The 26,230-nt window shown below is 47.3% G+C and overlaps 1 protein-coding gene across 11 annotated transcripts in view; it reads left to right on the top strand.

The window, feature by feature from the left end:
- Positions 1-26,230, top strand: part of SLC38A9 (solute carrier family 38 member 9) — a 218,863-nt gene that overhangs the window by 105,544 nt on the left and 87,089 nt on the right. For 10 of the 11 annotated variants that reach the window (XM_029577187.1, XM_029577153.1, XM_029577143.1 and 7 more), the window contains 5 exons: positions 9,771-9,892; positions 10,023-10,086; positions 10,185-10,278; positions 11,039-11,209; positions 12,431-12,490. In XM_029577187.1, coding sequence (XP_029433047.1) covers positions 9,771-9,892; positions 10,023-10,086; positions 10,185-10,278; positions 11,039-11,209; positions 12,431-12,490 — 511 coding nt within the window. The remainder of the gene's footprint in view (positions 1-9,770; positions 9,893-10,022; positions 10,087-10,184; positions 10,279-11,038; positions 11,210-12,430; positions 12,491-26,230) is intronic. The other variant, XM_029577135.1, reaches the window with a different exon arrangement.

The following is a 26,230-nucleotide window of genomic DNA, read 5'->3' on the forward strand; positions in this document are numbered from 1 at the left end:
GAGAGAGAGATGACAGTGGCGAAGCAACTTACTTTTCCATCTGATCTGACCCGACAGCGCTTCTCCCCCCCTCCCGGAGCAAGGCCTGCTTCGGGAGGAGGGGAGAGAGATGACAGCGGCGAAGCTTTCCCCCAGCCCGGACCCGACCCGGACCCCCAACCCGGACCCGACCTGACCGCTGTCAGTCTGTTCTCCCTCCTCCCGGAGCAAGGCTGCTTTCGCGCCCTGCTCCGGGAGGGGGGAGAAGAGGTGACAGCGGCGAAGCAAAAAAAAAAAGGGGAGCAAATTTTGTTTTTTTTCAAAAGCGACTTACTTTTGGGATCTGTCAAGATCCCAAAAGTAAGTCGCTTTTGGACGCCGGCAAAACTTATCTTTTTTGCAGCCATCAGCCATCAGCAGGAACACGATCTGGCTCCTGTAGCTCCTCCCAACAAGATGGCCGCCTGCACGGGGAAAGCGTACAATTGGCCGCTGAAGACGTGACATCACGACATCACGTCTTGAGCGGCCAATTGCACGCTTTCCCCATGCAGGCGGCCATCTTTGTCTTCATCGGGAGGAGCTACGATCGCATGTGTTCCTGATGATGGCTTCAGAAAAGTAAGTTGCTTCATCGTTGCTAGTGTCCCCCCTCCTCCCGGAGCAAGGCGGCTTTTCGCGCCCTGCTCCGAGAGGAGGGGGGACACTGAAAAGTCGCTTCGCCGCTGTCTTCGTCGTTGCTTCGCCGCTGTCAGTGTCCCCCCTCCTCTCGGAGCAAGGCGGCTTTTCGCGCCCTGCTCCGAGAGGAGGGGGGACACTGAAATGTCGCTTTGCCGTTGCAGTCTCCGTGGCAGCCCCAGTCCGGACATCGGAGGGGGGCTGCAACGTTTTTTACGCTTTTTTTTTTTTTTTTTGGCTTCGGGAGCAGGGGAGAGGACTGGGGCTGCCACGGAGACCGGCACCCATGATCGCGGCCGGGGCAGGCGAGCGGGGGCTGGGGGAAAGCTTTCCACCTACCCTTACCCATGCCTCTACCGCCTGGGTCAGGGTAGGCGGTAAGTTTGCAGGTTAAACGCGCGACAAAACAGCAGGGAAAGGTAGCGTTAGTCGGGGCGCGGGTTACGGGATGCTAGGTGAATAGCTAATTCGCTCGTTTGCATGCAACATCGCGCTAATTCGCTCGTTTGCATGCAATATGCATGCCGTGGGCGGAAGGGGTTGCCCAGGGAATTTAGGACGCGGTAGGAGTAGGTTAAAGGGGATTCGGGATCGCAGGAAGGGCTAACGCGGCCGAAAACTAAGTTAAAAACGGCTTAGGAGCAGGGTAAACGCGGCCGCACTTTACAGGATAGGCCTGATTCTCCTTTAAAGAAGTATTTATTTGCCTTACTTCATCAGTTAGATTTACAATTAAGGCATCTAGCTTTACCATATAGTTCCATATTGTTTCCAGGGTTATATTTCCAGGTGTAAGAGCAATAATTCTAACTGGATCTAATTTTTTAGAATCATCGATTTTAGTCTTAAGAATCTTGGGTGTGCTTGTTTCTCTGGAATCAATTTGGAATCTTCTTTCCATACTAGATTCAAATTCTGTAGGTACTTGAAGATCTACTTCTATTTCCATTGTCCCCTTCAATTCTTCTTTCTGTTTTCTTCCTTGTCCTTCAACAACCTCTTGGGTTAATCCTGGCTCTCCTAAAGGGACAATCCCTTTATAGCCAGGTAGAGATGGTGTATCCGGTGCCCTCGGACTTAAAGATATTTCAGTGACCAAGTGTAGGGGATTATGCTCTAAATCCTCCTCCACAGCGGTCTATACTTCGGGGGTTATTTAAGGGGATTCCAATCAATCTGAGACAGATCGCTGTCCAGGGTCCACATTAGCAATATTAGAGAGAGGCTTCAATTTTGCCTTTCTCTTGGTGTGAGGCATAATTTCAATGATATTTTATTCGGAACTTGGATACTTTCAATGACTCAGTTACTCTTGTACCACTATCAAAGCTATAGGGATTCTCTTTGAAGGAGAAGTTGGATCACTGACCTTAAATTTTAAATTTTCCTACCTGAGATGAAATTCATATCAGTTCATTTCCAGATCAATTCCAGGCTAAGCCTGACATAGCCGCGCGCCGCAAACAGCGATGATTTTATGGTTCCGGGTTCCGCCCCTCTCGTTATCCGCTGTGACACCCCGTCAAGGCCAGAGGAATCTCTCTCTTACCCCCGGTTTGGGCCACCAGAGCAGGCAATACAGGCAAAAGGAATTTCAGCATCCAAATTTCTTCTCCAGCACACAGTTTCTTAATCCACTTTGAAACGCTGAAAAAAGTGTGAAAAGTGGAATATAAATCTAAAGAAAAGAAAAGTTCACTCCCAGTGCAGTAAGCTGATAATAATCAAATGCATTGGGAGTTTTAAAAAAAAAAAAAGCGCATAAACCTAAAGATTTGTGCAAAATAATGACTAGTGCATATAAATCACATTTAATATTTACAACCCATGATGTAAGCTTAGAAACAGGATTTTTGCACACAAAACAGTTTCTCCCAGGACAAGCAGGATGGGTAGTCCTCACATATGGGTGACATCAGGATGGAGCCCTATCACGGAACACTTTTGTCAGTTTCTAGAACTTTGACTGGCACACTGAGCATGCTCAGCATACCACTAACCCTGCATCCAGCAGGGGTCCCCCTTCAGTCTTTTTACCGCGCAGCAGTTGCCTCGCGGTTCTCAGGAGCTCTGTGAGAATTTCTCACAACTTTTTTCCTCACTGAACTTTCTTAAAAAATTTCAAAACTTTTCCCCATCCCGGGGTCCCACATCGACCTCCGCTAACGCCGGTAAGTTTTTACCACGTTCTTTGCGGTCGGTGCCCAATGTCCATCGACCGTGCGCCGTGCTTATTTTAAAAAAAAAAAAATGGTGACTGGTTTTCGGAAGTGCCCCAAGTGTCCAAGGACTATGTCCATTACGGACCCTCAAGATGCCTGCGTCTTATGCTTGGGGCCTTCCCACAACGTCCAACTGTGTACCAGTTGCACCCAAATGACACCGAAAGGCTGCCGGCCCGCTTAGAAAAAATGAAACACCTTTTCAAATCTAAGCTCTCATCCCAGTCTACGCCGGCCAAGAGTGCACAGAGTCGGAAGCTGTCTTCGTCGTCGACTCCATCTCCATCAACGTCTCAGCATCAGGACGTCGGGCAACAGCCATCACCGGCATCATCACATTCAAAGGCCTCCACATCATTGTCCTCTGCACCGGAGAAGAACCGGGCCAAGTACTGAGAAAAGCATAGTCATAGACACTGACGAGAGTCTTCTTCTGGAGCAGGCACTGACAAACCATCGACATCGTTGGAACCACCGACCAAGAAGTCCCGGGGAGAGGAGCCCCCATCCTCCTCTGGACCCGGGACACCGAGGTGTTCCTCACCTGCAATGGTGCCGAGAGCCGAGACTCCACAAATTCCTGTGGACCCTCCGGCAACACCCATGGAGCCTCCAACCCTAGCAGCTGCGTTACCAACACCAGCCTTCCGGGAGGAATTGGACCGGATGATCCAAGAGGCAGTCCTCCAAGCGCTTTGAGGATTTCAATCGCCAACAGCACAGACTCCCATGCCAAGGCCTGACCCAGTGCCTACGATGTTGACTCCACTACTCGAAAGGCTAGATACCCTTATCAGCGCACTTCCATCGGTGCATGCGCTTTTCGGACCAGTGATGCCTCAGAGACCATCGATTCCTCCACCTGCATTGACCCCCAATTCCTCTGTCATCGGACAATGAAGAGCAAGATACGTCGATGCCGGACCTGATTCCGGGGCCATCGGGTATATTTCCACCCCGTCGACCATTGAAAACACCGATACCATCAGTGCCTCCACCAGCCTCTGTGCTGCCTCCACCGTTTCCATCGGTGCCACCTCCTGATCCGGCTGGATTAGGGATTTTGCCTCCATCGGAAGGACCGCAGGGTGGAGGAAACCAACCATACAATCCCTGGGGTGATGATTCCTTTGATTCTCAGGATTATGAAGATATCCTATCAGAACCTTCACCTCCAGAAGAAAGACTCAGCTCCCCTCCAGAGTACCTATCATTTGCCAGCTTTATAAAGGAAATGTCTGAGACCATCCCTTTTAAGCTGCAAACTGAAGAGCATGGCAGGCATAGAATGCTGGAAGTTCTGCAATTCGTGGATGCCCCCAAGGAAGTAATGGCAATTCCAGTCCATGAAGTTCTGCTTGACTTGTTACATTGTACCTGGGAACACCCAGGTACAGTTCCACCGGTGAACAGGAAAACTGATGCTACCTCCCTTGTTCAATCAGCTCTAGGATTTCAGAAGAGCCAGCTCCCTCACCACTCCGTAGTGGTCGAATCCGCTCAGAAGGCGGCTAAGAGGTCCCGTCCTCATTCTTCTGCCCCTCATGGAAAAGAGCAGAAATCCTTGGACGCCTTCGGCCGCAGAGTGTTCCAGGGTTCTATGTTGATGGCACGTATAGCAGCCTACCAGCTATATATGACACAATACCCTAGAAACCTCTAGAAGCAACTTCAGGATTTCTCCAAATCCCTGCCCGAGGAGGCCAGAAAGGCCTTGATGCTGGAAAACGTGAGGTCAGAGCGGCCTATGATATCTTTGAGACTGTCTCCAAAGTGTCAGCAGCAGGTATCAATGCCAGACGCTGGGCATGGCTGAAATCTTCAGACTTGCGTCAAGAAGTTCAGGACAGGTTAGCAGACCTTTCATGTACAGGGGACAATTTGTTTGGAGAGAAAATTCAAGAAGCAGTTGCACAACTCAGAGACCATCATGAGACATTGCATCAACTATCTACTGTTCCCTCTGACTTCTCGTCCACTATCAAAAGACCATTTAGACATGAACCCAGAAGGCTAACCTATAAAACCGGTAGATATTACCCTCCTCCATCCCGGGCTCATCCAACCAGACCTTCTCAGAGAGGTCAGCCTCGCCAGCACAGGCCTCCAAAAGTCCAACCAGCTCCCCAGACTGGTCCTGCATCGGGATTTTGACTCCCTTCTAGATAGCAGCAGTCAATCCTCACCTCCAACAAAATTTCCTGTGGGAGACCGCCTGTGCTACTTTGTCAACATATGGCACACAATCACGACTGACCAATGGGTCCTTTCTGTGGTTGCCCATAGTTACCATCTAAACTTCCTTACGCTACCACTGGACTTTCCACCACGTCTGGCATGGAGTCTAACCAATCATACTCCACTTCTCGAGGCAGAACTCTCCATCCTCCTCCAGTCCAATGCCGTGGAACTGGTTCCCCTGCTTGGGCGAGGAAAAAGGTTCTACTCGCGATATTTTCTAATTCCAAAAAAGTCAGGCGGCATATGTCCTATTCTGGTCCTCCACGTCCTAAACAAACACCTCCGCAAAGTTCAGGATGGTCACCTTGGGCACCATGCGCCCTCTCCTGCAAAAGAGAGATTGGCTCTGCTCTCTAGAACTTCAGGAGGCTTATGCCCACATAGCCATATCCCCTCCTCACCGAAAGTATCTCAGATTCCTAGTAGGTCAAAGGCATTTCCAGTACTGAGTGCTGCCATTCGGCCTGGCGTTAGCAGCTTACCTGCGACAACGCAGTATCCTCGTCTATCCATATCTAGATGATTGGCTACTCAGAGGTCCATCCAAGGAGGTATTGCTTCAATCCCTCCATTTTACCATCAGCCTGCTATAATCCTTGGGGTTTCTCATAAACTTATCTCAAGTCACATCTGACTCCATCACACACCCTCTCGTTCATTGGAGCAGATCTAAACACCATTCAAGCCAAAGCGTTCTTCCCAAAGGACCAAGCACGCACATTGTCAACTTTGACCAAAGCAGTACAGACTCGCCGAACCACCACAGCTAGTCACCTATTAACCTTGCTAGGTCACATGGCATCCACGGTTCACGTTACCCCAATGGCTCAACTAGCCATGAGAGTGAACTTTAAAGTCCCAGTGGTCCCAATCACATCAAGATCTATCCCACATTGTCCACGTCACCAACCAACTTCGACTCTCACTAGCTTGGTGGATACAGGAGTCCAATCTTCAGATAGGACTACCTTTTGAACCCCCCGTATCCTCAAATTACTTTAACCACAGATGCCTCCAATCTGGGTTGGGGAGCCCATGTCAACAACCTACAAACTCAGGGAACCTGGACCACAACGGAAGCAAAGCACCAGATACATTTTCTGTATCTCTGGACGATATGGTATGCCCTATTCGCTTTTCAGGATTGCCTATCCAACAAGATAATCCTAATCCAAACAGACAACCAGGTAGCGATGTGGTACCTCAATAAGCAAAGGGGCGCAGGCTCTTACCTGCTATGCCAGGAGGCGGTGCAGATCTGAGCCTGGGCTCTCTCCCATTCCATGCTTCTGAGAGCAACCTATCTGGCAGGCATGGACAATGGGATGGCGGACAATCTCAGCCAGACCTTTCATCCCCCACAAATGGTCCCTAGATCCCACTGTAGCAAACCGAATTTTCCACCAGTGAGGGCTGCCCGCACATAGGCCTCTTTTGCGTCAATTCACAACAGCAAAGTAGACAACTTCTATTCTCTACACCGCAGCCGCCGGACACCACCAAGGGATGCCTTCACCCACTCGTGGACAACAGGTCTTCTATATGCCTACCCTACACTTCCACTCATCAGCAAGAATCTCATGAAGATGCAACAAGACCAGGGCACAATGATCCTCATAGCCCCTCACTGGCCGTGGCAAGTTTGGTTTCCCAACCTCTCAGTCCAGCAGCCAATTCGCCTGGGCACAGATCAAACTCTAATAACGCAGAACTACGGGCTGTTGCGTCATCCGAACCTCTACTCCCTGTCTCTGACAGCATGGATGTTGAAAGGTTGATACTACAATCCCTTCACCTTTTTGACAATGTGTCCCAGGTCCTCGTAGCTTCATGAAAGCCTTCTACTAGAAAATCTTATCGTTCCAAATGGAAAAGATTTTCCTTGTGGTGTATGACAAAGGAAATAGATCCCTTTTCCTGCCCCACAACAAGGTTCCTAGACTACCTCTGGTATCTCTTGGAGTCTGGCCTACAAACTTCCTCCATCCGAGTGCATGTCAGCGCCATAGCCGCTTACCACAAAGGCATAGGAGATGCCCTGATCTCGGCGCAACCCCTTGTAGGGCGCTTTATGAGAGGCTTGCTACAACTGAAGCCTCCACTGCATCCTCCGGTTCCGGCATAGGTCTTCATTGTTGTGCTAGCACGGCTCATGCGACCTCCGTTCGAGCTCCTACACTCCTGCAAGCTCCGACATCTCACTTGGAAAGTGCTCTTTCTAGTTGCTTTAACATTGGCTTGCAGAATCAGTGAGCTACAGGCACTGGTAACATACCCACATCTCCACGATCATGTGGTACTCCGCACTCACCCTAAATTTCTGCCAAAGGTAGTTTCTAATTTCCATTAAATCAGTCCATAATACTTCCTACCTTTTATCCAAAACCTCTCTCACAACCAGGTGAGCGGGCACTGCATTCCTTGGACTGCAAACGTGCACTAGCCTTCTATTTAGACCACACTGCAGCCCATAGGAAGTTAACCCAACTTTTTATCTCCTTTGATAAAACCAAACTGGGAGTTCCGGTGGGCAAGCAGACCCTGTCCACCTGGCTGGCAGACTGTATTACCTTCTGCAACCAACAAGCAGGCCTTCCGCTACAGGAATGCGTGAAAGCGCATTCAGTAAGAGCCATGGCAACATCAGTAGCACACCTCCATTCTGTACCTCTTGCTGACATCTGCAGAGCTGCCACATGGAGCTCTCTCCACACCTTTGCAGCTTATTGTCTTGACAAGGCTGGCAAGGCAGGATTCCATCTTTGGCCAGTCTGTCCTACGTAACTTGTTTCCAGTTTAATAACCCAACTTCCTTCCTGGGACCCACTGTGAAACTCAGGCTGCCTTCATACCCAAAACCATCCCTGTTGTTGTGCCTGTTGCACGTCGTTGGGTGCTTTTGGTTCACTCTACTCGGGCATCCTGTAGCTCGCTTATTCACCCATATGTGAGGGCTACCATCCTGATCCTGCTTGTCCTGGGAGAAAGCAGAGTTACTTACGTGTAACAGGTGTTCTCCTAGGACAGCAGGATGTTAGTCTTCACGAAACCCACCCGCCACCCCGCAGAGTTGGGTTCGCTTACATTTTCTTATTTTATTTTTCGCTCGTACTTTTTGCTACAAACGAGAGTGAAGGGGGACCCCTGCTGGATGCAAGATTAGTGGCATGCTCAGCGTGCCAGTCAAAGTTCTAGAAACTTTGACAAAAGTGTTCCGTGATAGGGCTCCATCCTGATGATGTCACCCATATGTGAGGACTAACATCCTACTGTCCTGGGAGAACACCTGTTACAGGTAAGCAACTCTGCTTTTTAGGCACAGACTTTTGTGTGCATAAGTCTTGGTTAATACGCACAGAGCACAAGTTAAGCCTGCACACCTCTCTGCACTGAGGAGGAATAATAACTAATTCCTAAATTAATATGGAATTTGTGTGGAGAAACACTAAGCTATGCACACACTTTTTTGTGCGCTAAACTCCTTGCTTCACAGGGAGTAAAGTTCTACACACCACAATGTCTGCAGAACCACACACTGACGTATGTACTCGGACTAGCACACCTTATTAATCGGGGTCAGAGTGGAGGCAGAGTACAGTACATGGTCAGTGCATTTCTGCCCTGGCAAAGAAGCCATGGACACATTTTCAAATCTCTCTCTATGCACAAAAGATATAGGGTCTTACTCCTTATGTTTTGTCACTGCCAAGGGACAAATGAGTGGAGCAGTGGTTGGTGAGTTGCCCTTCTGTACCGTTTTCAGTATGTTCATTGTTGTCATGTTTTTCTTCAGAATATTAACAGCTTTGAAAGACTTGCTATCTGTGGAACTATGTCCCCATGGACAGGTATAAGAGATGACTGGGAGTACGAGGCCTAGTATCTATTGCACATAGCACTGGCTTGTGTAGCAGTGTAACCCAGAAGCTGTCCACATTGTCCTTGGCAGTGTTGCAGAAATGCACAGAGTGCTCGCTGACACATGCCTATTAAAGAAAGGAGGTTCTTGAAATTTGTAAGAGCTACAATTAATATATTTGAGCATCACAAAGCATTTCACATAGATTGGATCGGTCTGGTTCCCACTTGCATACTACATGAACAAATCAGATCATTGTCCCGTGTGAGGTAATTTGTGACAATGTTCTAAGCGTGGCTGCCACAGGAGACGTGCTTAAAAAAAAATACTCAATTTTTTTTTTTTTGTTTGTTTTTAAATTGAAAAGTTTTTTGCTCCCCGTTGCCCCCTCTGGACCTGTCTGAATAGGAAGTAGGTGGTACTGGCCATTGGCTAACTCCTACCTCCTGGTCCTGCCCCCAGGTTCTCAGTGCTTTGGTAATGATTCTAAAGGATGTGCATAATAAGGCAGATAATTAATAGCTACTCAAATACCATTTAGGATATTGGGAAAACAGGCTTCTCAACAAAGAACTGCTTTTTATTTATCCCACACATTTCTTTTTTTAAATTTATGAACAGTTTTTTAAATTTGAATCGACTAGCAAATGATTATAAAGTTGCACAGTTAAGTACATTTCAAATTGTTTTGTACAATACCATTTCAGGAAGGATTTTTTTAATGTTTATTTTTATTAATGTAATGGGAGCAGGGTTTTTTTACTTCCTAATTTTTTTGTTTAATCTGTCAGATTGCTCCAGATCATGTAATTCCGGACTCAGAGGACATCTTTGTGTATAGTCCATTAGGATCTGCGATAAAAGTTGGAGGGGACACAGACAGCTCTGGCGAAAATTCCAGCATAGTGACGATGTGCGTAACCTCCCGCCCTCTCCGGCCACCAGAATCGTCATGTTCTTGGAGGCTCTGTGTTAGTCATTCTCTCGCCATAACCTATGAGGAAGTGTGAAACATATAACTAACATATTTGTCTGTATTTCAGTTTCATGATTTGGAATACTATGATGGGTACATCTGTGCTAAGTATCCCTTGGGGAATAAAGCAGGTACAGTAACTGACCTAGTAAATGGAAAAGCATTCTCCATATTCCAAACAACAACAAAAAAAATGATGCACATTAACAATGCATTTTCTTTTTGATAGGCTGGCTTCACCACTGGTGTCTGTATTCTCATCCTAATGGGTGTGCTGACTCTTTACTGCTGCTACAGAATATTGAAATCCCGAGCCATAATACGTAAGGATGCTGCAGTAGCGCTCGTGTGTGTGTGTGTGTGTTGAAATGTCTGCATTCTAGCCCTTTGCGTAGACTTGCATAGTAAATGATAGAGGATAAACATCAACTGGTCCATCGTCTGTCCAGTTTGAGACCTTCTCTCTGGTTTTCTGGGTAAATGAGCATATATATGCCATTGCCTAAGCCAGTGCTAGCTTCCCCTACACCATGCACTGAATCTCACACCCAGTCTCTCAACTTTGCTCCCACCACTGCCTTCCACAACTGTCTCAAGTATGTCCCTTTTTCATTTCTTCTGCCTGTTACTCCTCACTACCCCTGTACCACTGCATTCTGTGTCTGGCCATGGAAGCTTTCACCTCGCTGTACTTTATTCAAATCTGTCAAATATTTGAAAGTTTTTCTCATGTCCCCCATGGCTTATGTCCTCCAGCTGGAACATTTTGAGAATCGAAAACCATTCTTTGTAGAGTTTGTCATTTTAGTAACCCCTTTCTGACCTGCTTCATTCTTCTCAATGTTTCTACGAAGGTTCTGCCTCCAGAACTGAACACATGTTCAAGATGGGGTCTTACAAGTAACCTATGTAGACTCTAGTCTAAACATTTCTGTGATTCACCTGTCACATTAAAGGACAAATTATAAAGTCATGCTGAGCAGTTATTGCCATGGAAGCTGTATTTGTATAAGAATGGATTGCAATAGCAATGACCACCTTTATGGGTTTCGCCTATCAATGAACTGTAATTTTAAATTTTAGCGGACGTGGATACTTCAAGCTGGGAGTTCCCAGAAGTTTGCAAGTACTATTTTGGCACGTTTGGGCAGTGGTCCAGCCTCCTGTTCTCTATGGTGTCTCTGGTTGGTGCCATGGTGGTCTACTGGGTGCTTATGTCCAACTTTTTATTCAACACTGGACAATTTATTTACAGTAAGTATCAATAACGCCGGCGTCCAAAAACAAGAAAAGGATGCTATGATATCTTGGCAGTTTCTGTCATTAACACTATAAGAAAAGTTCATGGGGGTGGAAGAGGCAGTAAAAACATATTCTGCAGTCCCCATGTTGAGGTACATGGCAAGGGCTTCCTCTGATCTGAACTGGTTTCCCTGTCACTTTCTAGAATTTCTCTCCTCCAAAAGGGATGTATATAAAAGAAGCCAACAACTCTGGATTTTTCCCAGGGGAAATTCTAGTACCCTGTAGCAGCAGGCTTAAATGCAGTATTGGCCATCTACCTTCCCTCCCTGGCACCAGGTGTATCACTTGTGCAGTGCTCCTGAGCCCTATTGGCCCCAGCAGGCAGGAAACTAATACGAGACTGCAGGGCTGGCTCCCCAATAATGTTTACTTTTAAAAAGCTGCTTTTGAGAATGTATAGCTAGAGAATATTTTATGCTTCTCATTGGAAAAAACAACAGCTTTAGCTATTCCAGATTTACTGTAAGCCCCATAAAATCCCACTTTGGTCAGCTAATGAGCCCTTCACTGTACCTTTGCAGGTACAATAACAACCAGTAGCACCTAATTAGACTTTGAATAGTAGTTGAAATAATTCAAATTGCTATGCAGTGGGATTCTTAGAATATTCCTTGTGCTTCACAGCAATATATTTTGGGTCTATATGCCCTTAGATAGCATTTCAGCCTAGCCAATAATAAGCTGACACTAACAAAAATCTTTCTGTAAAAGCTTCTTTATTTCTCCAAACCATGGAGCAGACTGGAGAGATGTAATTGATCATCATTTCCTCCAGATAGGCCGTGATTGGAGAGAGAAGTTTTGTTTACTGTGCTGGTTGACTTAAATGTTCACAGCTGATATGATGATGTTTGGAAATGCAGCAGTTCTAACCCATTCACCCAGTAATCATTAGTGCTCTGCAAGAGAATTTATTTAGACGAGAGTTGTGGGGAAAAAACTGAGTGTTGATACCCCCAAAGAATCTGTCACAAGTGTGTTCTCCCTGCGCTCTTGTAAATTAGACATGTGCTGTCATCTTACCATATACGCAATCTCATATTTTATTATTAATAGTACATAGTTTGATTGATTTTTCCAAGGATTTTCCTGTCCGCACAGAATGGAAGAAATTCCTTGGCTAGGTCAGGCCCAGAGTACTTCATTTGCCAAGTATTTCATCTCTTTCAGATTACGTCCATAATTTAAATGTCACAGATGATTTCTTTGGCACTAACGGAAGCGATAGAGGTAAGAAACCGGGAATACAACATAATACATACAGTAAAAAGACACAACTAGACTATTTTCTTTACTTTATGGATCCAAAATAAATTTCTCATGCTCATTAGGTCAGTTGATTCATTCAGTTGTTATTGTGGTATATGGCCATTATCTGATTTGATTCTTGATTATACTGCTGCTCATTAGGGTGGCTGGTGCTGAGCATGTACAGCACATAGCAGAAGGGGGAACCAACTACAGCTTCTACAGGGACACTAGAGAGTCAGTCACAGGGCAACAGTGGCAGGAGTGCTTCCGGGGAGGTACATCCTATTCTCACAGGCAAGCAAGATGGTAGCCCTCACATATGGGTGACATCACAGGATGGGGCCCTGTACGGAAAACTTTTCTGTCAAAGTTTCTACAAAGCTTTGACTGACACTGGCACACTGAGTGTACTGAGCATGCTCAGCCTGCAATTATCCCTGTGAGCCACAGGTGTCTCCCTCAGTCTTCTTTTTTCCGCTCTGCAGTAAGCATAGCGGTTAGGAGCTCTGTGAGAAATTCTAACACTTTTTCCTCAAGGAAAGACTTAAACTTTTACTTCACAAATACTTTTCCCTGCATGGGTCTCCCTCCGCATACGTTTATTCGACGCTCGGTGAGTACTATGCCCTGTTTTTTCAGTCAGTCCTTTCACCTTTCTGGCCTGCCAACCGACTGCGGCCTTCCCTCTCCCTATTTTTTCAGTTAGCTACACATAGCCTGTGAGTGTCCCTCTGTGACACTCTGCTTGGTTATTAGCGCTAGTGGGACAGGGACTTTCACGGTTTCCGTTGCCACCAGGGCCCCTGTAGATTCAGGTCCTTCGATTTCCTCGGTACCCTCGCGCTGTCGATGCCCCATCACTACTGTCGGTACCCCCTTTAGACCGTCCTGGATTCTTAGATGCCATTGGTACCCCTCCCCCCGCGGTACTCTGATGCCATCGGTCCCTGCATCGTTTCTCAGTGCCGTTTATGTTGTTCATCCATGGCACTGATTTTTCCTTGGGTTCCTTCGGTGCCATCATTGCCCGGATGGATGCCATCAACGTACACCTTGTCTCGATGCCATCCATGCCCGGGTCGATGCCACCTTCGCCTGGGGCACTTCCATCGATGCCGGGGTCATTCCATCGATGCCATCCTTTATTTTTTGGATGCCATCGATGCCCAGGGCCTTTTCATCGGTGGCCATCAGTGCTCACATCCATGGCATCGATGCCCATGTCGAATCCATCGGTGCCCACGATCGTGGCGTTGGTGCTCGTGTCCGTGGCATCAATGCCAATGACGCCATTGCTGCCCGAGTCTATCCAATCGATACCGTCGACATCCATGGCCATGCCACCGATGCCCTCTGCGCCCACCTCCATACATCGATGCCCCTCGACGCCCATGTCATTTCCATCTGTGACTTCGACGTTCCTATCGATGCGGTCATCGACTCTGTCGATGCCGGTATCTTTTTTCCGATACCAACGATGTTTTTTTCGATTATTCGATGTCACATCGTTCCCATAGATACCTACACCGATGCAGTCAGTGCTCAGTCACTGTCGTCATTATTGTGGCTGAGTCATCGACGTTTTTTCATATATACTTTTGACAATACCCTCGGCCGCTTCGGCCGCCATCGACCCCCGTCAATTCCGACATAGCACCGCCATGTAATGCCCTCGCCTGAACACAGTGCTCCATGCTTTGGGTTCTTATTAAAGCCCCATTTTAGCCTACGACACTACTTAGTGCCAGGAGCAGAGCAGGCATGCTGACAGTCCGTCATCAATCGCCCTCCAAGACAGCAAGAGCTTCCATCTCTGCGCTGGGGAAAGACCGGGCCGAGCAGCGTGGCATGCTTCGTCACAGACACGATGACCATCCGCCACCAACACCATCCAGCACATTGGTGCTATCCTTCTCGATGCTGGACAATGCTTGGGCCGAGCAACATCACCACTGCCATCGGCACTGTTCCGCACAGTTTTGGCAGTCCTTGGTGCTCCAGAAACACCGGATCGAGGTCCGAAGGATTCTGCATTGGCGTCACGAGAGATCGAGCCGCTGCGACGAGGATCGGGTTCACGAGCTCGTTAATCGGCTCCCCTGTTCCCAGCGTGCCCCACCATCATCGGTGTGGGATTGTGGCCCTCCACTAATCACGGTGTAAGCGCCAGCCACGCCCAACCTGTCTCCTCTATACCTGCGCCACCATACCAAGCATCAGAGTTGAGACGGACGTCTACGTCCACAGGCTACCCCTCGAGGACTCCTGAAATCCACAGAGCCAGCAATCTTCACCGGCTCGTCCTTCGGCGATCCACATCGGATGGTAAGTACCCGCTTCTGCGGAATTTCCATTGAGATGTGTTCTCTAATTCGGGCCACATGGTTTGAAAAGTTCTGGGTCATGTACCTTCCAAGAACTGTATTAGTGTCACATATCGCTATGTCAGCCACAATACCAGGAGAACCTTACATTCATTTCTTTGGGATTGTATCAGGGCTTCCTCCCTTTTTCAGCAACGAGGCTCTGTACTGATTAATGCTCTGACTTCTGGTTCCTGCTTCAGAACCAAAGATCCAGGTGCATTCGCTGATCTGCTAAACACGAGATTCAGCAAATACTGCCTCAAGTGCAAGTCCACTTCAAAGCCTGACGACAGGTCTCAGTGTCTCCTTGTACAGCACACAGAAATGCGGGTAAGACTTATCGCTCACACTCCCGTGGGAGGTTACATGATATCCAGATTACATCAGCCCCTCCAGTGGGACACCTAGTCTCCCATCTGGCTGGATATCAGAGCAGCCACCGCACCTTGTACCAAAGTTCCCAGTACACTCCCCCAGACGCTACAAAGCACAGAGGGGGGAAGGAGGGGGTTGGGGAGTTCTAATTACACTATTCTTTCTTTCAACAGAAAGAATAGTGTAATTCTTGGACCTCAGAAATACCAACTTTCTTCAGAAAGCACAGGTAAAATGGTTTATCCCAGGACAAGCAGGATGCTAGTCCTCACATAAGGGTGATATCGGTAATGGAGCCCTATACGGAAAAACTTCTGTCATAGTTTCCTTGAAACATTTGACTGGCACCCAGAGTGCCCACTGAGCATGCCCAGCATGCCATGATATTCCTGGCCACAGGGGTCTCCCTTCAGTCTTCTTTTTTCCGCGAAGCCGTTAGCCTTGCGGTTAAATTGGAGTCCTGTGGTGATTTTTCACTACACTTTAAAACTTTTCAAAAAAAGTTAGGAAAACTTCCTACCGCAAGGGACTCCCTTCCTTACCATCGCGGTAAGTTTTTCTCTTTCATTTTTGTTGGTTCCATACCGTTTTTTCGCGCCATAGTCGTCGACGGCTGTCCGACTAAAATGGCCTCGGGTTTCAAAAAATGCCCAAATTGTGCCAGAAACATGTCCATAACGGACCCGCACCAGGAATGTGTGCTCTGCCTGGGCGAAAAACAGATGTCAGGTCCTGCAATCTGTACACTGAGATGACATCGAAGGGACGTCGGCTCCGGATGGAGAAGATGGAGCACCTTTTCAAAATTCAGTTGCTCCCAGCAGCATCGACGTCAGCCCAATCGTCTCCCTCTGGGTCGATTCATAAGGTAATCCTTAAAAAACGACTTCCAGGTGAGGCCGGAGATGCTCCCACTCTCTCCCCCTCGCCATCGTCGAAGGCGTCCACATCGGGCAGTGAGAAATCGAAAGAGAAGCATCGGCATTGACGCCCGCACGCCTCAACCATCGAACCGGTGCCTGCTACGTCATCGATGGAATCTGCCTCTTCCGCTAAGAAAGCTCAGCTGAGCGTGGAGTCTCCAAGGCCTACGATTCCAGGGCGATCCCCCACCGATATCGGTGCAGGGTCCCGTACCTCCTCAGGGCTCTGAGGAGGTACCGGCATCGCCATCACCACCTCCCCCCATAGCTGCTCTAATTCCATCAGCTATGCGGGTGGAACTTGATGGATATATCCGTCAAGCGGTACAACAAGCGCTCCTCAACACGATGCCATTACAGCCAGCGGCACCGACTTTGCCATCGACACCAGCTCCGGTGCCATCGAATCCGTTACTGTCAATGCCAATGTCGCCTTCGATTCCGGCATCGATTCCTCCGATGACTCCATCGATGCCAGCCCCAGAGGTATCTTTTTTCCAAACCTCTGATGCAAAAACTGGATACTTTAATCAATGCCATGTCGAAGAAACCTCAAGACATCGAGGAAGAACCCATTCCAGGACTTTCAGGAGTTCCTAGGCCTCACCACCCACAGTCTCCTCTATTCCCATCAATCCCAAAGGTTCCACCATCGATGCCTACTAGGCCACAGCCAGTACTGCACCCAAGGGACACGGGTACAGATACTGACACAGATATCTCTTCAGATGAAGATATGCTTTCTGAACCTTCGCCTCCCGAGGACCATAGAAAGTCTCCTCCGGAGGATTTGTCATTCTCCAACTTCGTAAAGGACATGGCAGAGACTATCCCTTTCCAGCTACAGTCAGAAATAGATTCCAGACAAAAAACACTGGAGGTTCTACAATTCGTAGATCCGCCAAAGGAAATTTTGGCTGTGCCAGTGCATGAGGTGCTCCAGGAACTCATGTACCGACTGTGGGAACATCCTGGATCACTTGCATCGGTCAAGCTCACAGTCAACTTGCTTCACTCCTTGGGGTTTCTCATCAATTATCAGAAATCACATTTCACACCATCTCACCTTCTACAATTCATCGGTGCAGATTTAAACACCATCATAGCAAAAGCATTTCTTCCAAGAGACCGTGCCCATACACTCATTCTCCTGGCACACTCTCTCCGAACTCAATCTCGAGTCACAGCTCATCAGTGCCTCACCCTCCTCGGTCACATGGCCTCCACAGTTCACGTCACTCCCATGGCCAGATTGACCATGAGACTAATGCAATGGACACTCAAAACACAATGGATTCAAGCCATTCAACCGTTGTCCTCTCACATTTCAAATAACTCAGGAACTGTGTTCTTCCCTCCTATGGTGGACATCAATGAACAATTTGCTCAAGGGTCTACCTTTCCAGCAACCAGTTCCACAAGTAACATTAACTACAGATGCGTCTACTATAGGTTGGGGAGCGCACATTGGTCATCTGAAGACCCAGGGGACATGGACAAAAACCGAAGCCTCTTTTCAGATAAACTTCCTAGAGCTTCGAGCTATACGTTATGCGCTGCATGCGTTCAAGGACTGCCTTTCACACAAGACTGTTCTGATCCAAACAGACAACACAGTAGCCTTGTGGTACATCAACAAGCAAGGGGGAACAGGTTCCTACCTCCTTTGCCAAGAAGCAGCACAGATTTGGGACTGGGCCCTAGCACATTCAATTCTTCTACGGGCCACTTACCTAGCAGGCATCCACAACATGATAGCCGATCGCCTCAGTCGTCCGTTCCAACCACACGAGTGGTCCTTGGATCCAGCGATAGCAGCCAAGATCTTTCAACGTTGAGGTCAACCAACAATAGATCTCTTTGCATCCCATCTGAACTACAAAGTGAACGATTATTGCTCCCTGCTACGACAGGAGAACAGCCTGCCAAAGAATGCCTTTGCTCGCCATTGGAACTCAGGCCTGTTATACGCATATCCACCGATACCGCTCATAACCAAAACTCTAGTGAAGCTGCAACAGGACAAAGGGACTATGATACTCATAGCCCCATACTGGCCTCGACAAGTATGGTTTCCCACACTGCTAGACCTCTCAGTCAGGAATCCCATTCGCCTGGGAGTAGCTCCCAATCTCATATCTCAGGAACAGGGTTGGTTGCGCCATCCCAACCTCCAATCCTTAGCTCTGACAGCATGGATGTTGAAAGCTTGATTTTACAACCACTCAGCCTTCCAACCACTATATCTCAAATGCTTATAGCATCACGTAAACCTTCCACTAGAAAGAATTATTCCTACAAATAGAAAAAATTTACTTTGTGGTGCAGCCAGAAATCTATTGATCCTTTCACTTGCCCCACTACCTCACTACTAGATTACCTATACCATCTTTCAGACTCTGGTATTCCGACTTCATCTGTAAGAGTACATTTGAGTGCAATCTCAGCTTACCATATCAAGATGGGAGATGCACCTATCTCTACACAGCCTCTCGTCAGTAGATTTATGAAAGGTTTAACTCACCTTAAACCTCCATTTCATCCCCCAAGCATACAATGGGACCTAAACGTAATATTAACCAGGCTCATGCATTCTCCATTCGAACCCATAGATACCTGTGATCTAAAATTTCTTACATGGAAAACTATCTTCCTCATAGCCATTACATCAGCTAGAAGAATCAGTGAACTACAAGCACTTGTCACATATGAACCTTTTATAAAGTTCCTACATGACAGGGTGGTCCTCCGTACTCATCCCAAATTCCTTCCTAAGGTAGTCACGGAATTCCACTTGAACCAATCTATAGTTTTACCAACTTTCTTTCCAAGGCCTCATTCTCACCAAGGAGAAAGAGCCTTACATACCTTGGACTGTAAACATGCACTATCTTTCTACTTAAACCGCACTGCAGTCCAAAGGAAATCCAGTCAACTTTTTGTATCTTATGATGCAAACAAACCAGGTAAGGCAGTGGGTAAACATACTTTATGGCTAGCAGATTGCATACAGTTTTGTTATGAGAAAGCAGGCCTTACTCTTCAAGGGCGAGTAAAAGCACATTCAGTCAGAGCAATGTCAACCTCAGTAGCACACCTTCGCTCTGTACCTATTCTTGACATTTGTAAAGCGGCAACATGGAGTTTTCTTCACACCTTTGCAGCTCACTACTGTCTAGACAAGGAAGGAAGACAAGATTCAGCCTATGGACAATCTGTCTTAAAGAACTTGTTTCCAACTTAATCCCAACTCCTACTCATCCAGCCTGCTGTGATTTTCAGCTGATTCATTTCCAACAACAATACTTCACCGTTGTTTCACTACAAAATGACTCAGCCTCTAGCTTGCTAATCACCCATATGTGAGGACTAGCATCCTGCTTGTCCTGGGATAAAGCAAAATTGCTTACCTTGTAATAGGTGTTATCCCAGGACAGCAGGATGTAGTCCTCACGAAACCCACCCGCCACCCCACGGAGTTGGGTCCGATACGTCTTATTATTTTATTTTTTGGCTAACGCTAATTGCTACAAAACAGACTGAAGGGAGACCCCTGTGGCCAGAAATATCATGGCATGCTGGGCATGCTCAGTGGGCACTCTGGGTGCCAGTCAAAAGTTTCAAGGAAACTTTGACAGAAGTTTTTCCGTATAGGGCTCCATTACCGATGTCACCCACATGTGAGGACTACATCCTGCTGTCCTGGGATAACACCTATTACAAGGTAAGCAATTTTGCTTTATCCCAGGACAAGCAGGATGCTAGTCCTCACATGTGGGTGACATCACTGACTGAGCCCCATCGCGGGAAAACTTTGTCAAAGTTTCTGGAAAACTTTGACTGGCCCTGAGAGGCCACTGAGCATGCCCAGCATGCCATGATATTCTCTGCCACAGGGGTCTCTCTTCAGTCTTCGTTTTTCCACGCTGCTGTAGGCATCGCGGAGCAGGAACCGTTGCGAGTCTCTCACAACAATTTTCTAACTGAAAAGTCACATTTTTCAATAGTATTTTCTCCCATCGGGATCTCTCGGGGTTTTTCACTGGCTGGTGAGTACCTCTGTCTCAATTTTACTCTTTGAGTAAAATATAAATTTTCTCTCATGAATTCCCACATTTGATCATCTGCTGTCGACCCAAAATGGCTACGGGCTTCAAAAAATGCCCTGTATGTAACCGGACAATGTCTGTCACCGACCCACACCTCGAGTGTGTGATGTGTCTCGGTGAAAAACATGACGTCAACACTTGCCCAAAGTGCGCGGAGATGACGGTAAAAGGAAGGAAGGCTTGTCAAGAAAAAATGGAACATTTGCTTCATCTCCCTCGACGTCGTCGAAATCGTCTCCGGCTGGAGCTACCAAACGGGTCCTGATCAAAAAACGTCATCCGGAAGTATCAGGGGATCACCCGTCTCCAGCTTCGTCGACGGCATCGATGAAATCAGTCGGCCAGCACAAGACAAAGCATAGTCATCGACACCAACATCCATCCACCTCCGAATCTCTTCACCCGGAAGAATCGAGCGCAAAGCGGCCACGGAACCAGGAAACGCCGGTTCCTTCAACGCCTGGGCCTGTTCAAAAGGAAACATAGACACCGGAACCTCCACAGGGCTCTGTGGAGGATTTGCCACCACAGCCTCCACCACCGCGTATAACTGCTCTGACTTCACCAGTTGTAACACCAGAATTGTCTGATTTTATCAGGCAAGCGGTTATCCAGGCTCTTAAAGAGCAGCAAGCAACTCCGGCGACCCCCGCCGATGACGGTGCCTTCAGCACTGATGCTTGTAAGCTTGCCGATGCCGGTGCCAGGATTGAACTCTATACCCGCACCGAGGCTGATTACTGCATCGACATCCATTCATGCACAGATACCGATGGGTTCATCAGTGTTGACATCGATACCAACACCATTACTGTCTTCGACACCATTACTGGCACTTCCATCGATACCAGCATCGATACCAACCTCCATGCCATCAATGCAGCCACCGTCTGGGGATCCAGAAAAGCACGATTTGGCATTCTTTCGAAATCTCTTGAGAAGATATCAAGATGTTATTGATGCCCTTCCATCAAAACCATCAGAGGACACTTCACCAAGAATACCCTCTGATGATCCACAACCAGGGCCTTCGGGCCTTCATCAACCACGAAGATCTCCCCTGCTGTCTCCATACAGGGATGATCGAAATGACACCTGGGACGATGATCATACTGATACATCCTCAGAGGACTTCATGTCGGAGCCTTCACCTCCAGACCAAAGAAAAACGTCTCCACCAGAGGATTTGTCTTTTACCACCTTCATTCAAGAGATGGCGGATATCATACCCTTTAAGCTGGTTGCAGAAGAAGATACAAGACAAACTTTGGAGGTGCTTCAATTTGTCGACCCTCCAAAACAGGTATTGGCTATTCCAATACATGAGGTACTGCTGGATCTCCAACATCATATCTGGGAGCACCCATGTTCTATCTCTGCTGTTAATAAACGAGTAGATACAACATATCTGGTACAGACTGCTCCTGGATATCAGAAATCGCAGCTTCCACACCACTCCGTGGTAGTGGAATCTGCTCAAAAGAAATCAAAACGTATTCGTCCACACTCTTCAACCCCCTCCCCAGGCAAAGATCAGAGATACCTCGACTCCCTGGGTAGGAAAGTCTTTCAAGGGGCTATTCTGAATACCAGAATTTCCTCTTATCAACTCTACATGACACAATATCAGAGGAATCTGTGGAAGCAGATGGAGAACTTCATCACATCCTTGCCACAGCAATCCCAGGAAGCAGCACAGGCAATTATACATAAAGGCCTGGAGGCAGGGAAGCATGAAGTAAGGGCGGCTTATGACAGCTTCCAGGACAGCGGCTGCTGGAATTAGTGCTAGGCATTGGGCATGGCTTAAGGCCTCTGACCTCAGGCCTGAGGTCCAAGACAAGTTTGTTGATTTGTCATGTGTTGGGGACAACCTATTCGGTTCAAAGGTCCAAGATGTCGTGGCACAACTAAAGGAGCATTCAGAGACCTTACGCCAATTGTCACAAGTTCCACAGGAACCCTCTGTACAGCCATCTCGTCGTCCTCCCAGACGTGAACCCAGATGCCCATACTACCGTCAACGACGTTACTACTCTCCAGCATCAAGGGGCAGATCCACTAGGCCACAGCAACGTTCCCAGGCCAGACAACCACGGCCTGCTCGCCCTCAGCCTCCACCACAGACGGGACCTGCGGCTGGATTTTGAGAGACAGACCAGGGAACAAAACCATCTCCTCAACCCTCGAGCAGATTTACCAGTAGGAGGCAGAATATCCTATTTTTACAACCATTGGGCAAAAATAACAACAGACCAAAGGGTACTTTCCATCATAGCTCGAGGTTACAAACTCAATTTCCTCTCAATTCCATCAGAATCTCCACCAAGGACACATCTGCACAAGAATCTCACATAATTCATCTACAAGCAGAATTATCCACCCTTCTGAGAGCCAGAGCTATACATCTGGTGCCCCGGACTCAGCAGGGCAGAGGATTCTACTCCCGTTATTTTCTCATTCCAAAGAAAACCGGAGGCCTACGTCCCACCCTAGATCTCAGAAATCTCAACAAATTTCTGAAGAAAGAAAAGTTCAGGATGGTTTCTCTAGGCACCATGCTTCCACTTCTTCAAACAGGAGATTGGCTTTGTTCTCTGGATCTTCAAGACGCTTACGCTCACATTCCAATATTCCCTCCTCACCGCAAATATCTACGCTTCATGGTCGGTCGTCAACATTTCCATTACAGAGTTCTGCCATTCGGACTTGCCTCTGCTCCCAGAGTATTCACAAAATGTCTGGCAGTAATTGCAGGTCACTTGCACAAGGAAAGTGTCCATGTATTTCCATATTTAGACGACTGGCTCATCAGAAGTCACTCAACCCATGGAGTGAAGTAGAGCAATTTCTCTACTTCACTCCATGGGTTTTCTCATCAACTACCAAAAATCCCATCTCACTCCATCTCACCTACTTCAATTCATAGTTGCAGACTTGAACACTATCCTCTCAAAAGCCTTTCTACCCGAGGATCGGGCAAATACACTTTCCCTCTGGGAAAGATCCATTTATTCACAGAAACAAGTGACAGCTCATCAGTTTCTAACCTTACTAGGCCACATGGCCTCCACGGTTCATGTCACTCCTATGGCACGATTAGCCATGAGAGTAACTCAATGGACTCTAAGATCACAATGGATCCAAGCCATTCAACCACTACATTCTCCAATCCAAGTCACCCACCAGCTGCGTTCATCTCTACTATGGTGGGCGAACAAAGACAACTTGCGCAAGGGCCTAACCTTCCAGCAACCAGTCCCACAGATAACTTTAACTACAGATGCATCCACCTTGGCTTGGGGAGCTCACATAGACCATCTCCAGACCCAGGGTACTTGGACACAGCTCGAAGCAACTTTTCAAATAAATTTTCTGGAACTTCGAGCTATACGTTATGCGCTGCATGCGTTCAAGGACTGCCTTTCACACAAGACTGTTCTCATCTAAACGGACAACACAGTTGCCATGTGGTACATCAACAAACAGGGAGGTACGGGCTCGTATCTCCTTTGTCAAGAAGCTGCACAGATTTGGGACTGGACCCTAACACACTCAATGTTTCTCCGGGCCACTTATCTGGCAGGCATTCAAAATGTACTAGCGGATCGACTGAGTCATCAGTTCCAACCACACGAATGGTCCCTGGATCCCTCAGTAGCAACCAGGATCTTCCAGCGCTGGGGTCATCCAACAATAGACCTCTTTGCTTCACACCTGAATCACAAAGTGGACAGATTCTGTTCTTTACACAAACAGAAAAACCAACCAGCCAAGGACGCCTTTGCTTGCCCTTGGAACTCAGGCCTTCTATACGCGTATCCTCCGATACCGCTCATAACCAAAACTCTAGTGAAGCTGCAACAGGTCAAGGGGTCCATGATACTCATAGCCCCGTATTGGCCTCGGCAAGTATGGTTTCCCACACTTCTAGACCTCTCAGTCAAGGATCCAATTCGCCTGGGTGTAGCTCCCAATTCGCCTGGGTGTAGCTCCCAATCTCATAACACAGGATCAGGGTCAGTTGCGCCATCCCAACCTTCCATCCCTGCCCTGACAGCGTGGATGTTGAAAGCTTGATTTTACAACTCATCTTTCAACTCAATCTTTCAACCAATGTATCTCAAGTGCTTCTAGCTTCACGTAAACCTTCAACACGAAAGAATTATTCTTCAAAATGGAAAAGGTTTACTTTGTGGTGCAGACAAAACAGTATTGACCCTTTCTCCTGCCCCACAACTTCTCAACTAGACTATTTATGTAATCTTCCGGACTCTGGTCTCCAGACTTCATCTGTAAGAGGGACGGACCCAAAAAACAGCAAGGCAGGCGATCTAACAAAGCCGTGAGGAAACAAAAAGAAATAGATGCCCAAAAAAGTATTTTTCAAATATTTTATTGGTGGAGACGTGTAGTACTTGTTAAATGCCCGACTCAGGCCGAGTTTCGCCACATTCCAGTGGCTGCCTCAGGGGCTTGAATTAAGTACGTTGTGCTTAATCATCTATCGGTTCCATTCGCTAATGGTGCGGTATAAGTATACTTGCAGGACAGCACAGATCGTCTCCACTTGTATCAGTGCTCCTTACACCTTTTGTTTCTTCATCTGTAAGAGTACATTTTAAGTGCAATCTCAGCTTACCATAACAAACTGGGAGATGCACCTATATCTACACAACCTCTCATCACTAGGTTTATGAGAGGTTTAACTCACCTTAAACCACCAATTCGGCCACCAGTCACTGAATGGGACCTGAATCTGGTCTTAACAAGACTCATGCGTGTTCTCCCTTTGAACCCATGAATTCCTTAAATTTCTCACATGGAAGACTATCTTCCTCATAGCCATTACATCAGCTAGAAGGGTTAGTGAGTTACAAGCACTTGTCACGTACTCACCCTATACAAAATTCTTACATGACAGAGTGGTTCTCTGTACACATCCAAAATTCCTTCCCAAGGTAGTTACAGAATTCCACTTGAATCAATCCATAGTTTTACCCACATTCTTTCCAAGGCCTCATTCACACCAAGGGGAACGAGCCTTATATACCTTGGACTGTAAGCGTGCGCTGGCTTTTTACTTAGACTGCACTGTAGTCCATAGAAAATCCACTCAGCTCTTTGTATCTTATGATCCAAACAAGCCGGGTAAAGCAGTGGGTAAACATACTCTATCCAACTGGCTAGCAGATTGCATACAGTTTTGTTATGAAAAAGCAGGCCTTCCTCTCCAAGGGCGAGTAAAGGCACATTCAGTAAGAGCAATGTCAACCTCGGTAGCACACTATCGTTCAGTGCCAATACTACAAAATGATTCAGCCTCTAGCTTGCTAATCACCCACATGTGAGGACTAGCATCCTGCTTGTCCTGGGATAAAGCAAAATTGCTTACCTTGTAATAGGTGTTATCCCTGGACAGCAGGATGTAGTCCTCACGAAACCCACCCGCCACCCCGCGGAGTTGGGTCTATATATGTTTTTACGTTTATTTTAGTTTCGCTTGTGCTTTTAGCTAGAAGACGAGACTGAGGGAAACACCTGTGGCTCACAGGGATAATTGCAGGCTGAGCATGCTCAGTGTGCCAGTGTCAGTCAAAGCTTTGTAGAAACTTAGAAAATTTTTCTGTACAGGGCTCCATCCTGTGATGTCACCCATATGTGAGGACTAACATCCTGCTGTCCTGTGAGAACACCTGTTACAGGTAAGCAACACTTGCTTTCTGTGAGCCTCAGAAGAGAGCAGCAGTTCTTGGAATGTATTCAAAAAGAATATTTAAATTCTGGTGTCATTTAAGTAATAGTAACTCAAAATCCTTTCACTACCAGACACTCTGTATAGTTCTCAGAGAACAAGGAGGATTGTGATACGGGTATACAGGAGAAACTCCCAGAACACCTTAAGGGACCATATCTAGGTATCTGGTTTGGTCCATCTTAAAAGAT

The sequence above is a fragment of the Rhinatrema bivittatum genome, chromosome 1 (genome assembly GCF_901001135.1).
Source record: "Rhinatrema bivittatum chromosome 1, aRhiBiv1.1, whole genome shotgun sequence".
Lineage (NCBI taxonomy): Eukaryota > Metazoa > Chordata > Amphibia > Gymnophiona > Rhinatrematidae > Rhinatrema > Rhinatrema bivittatum.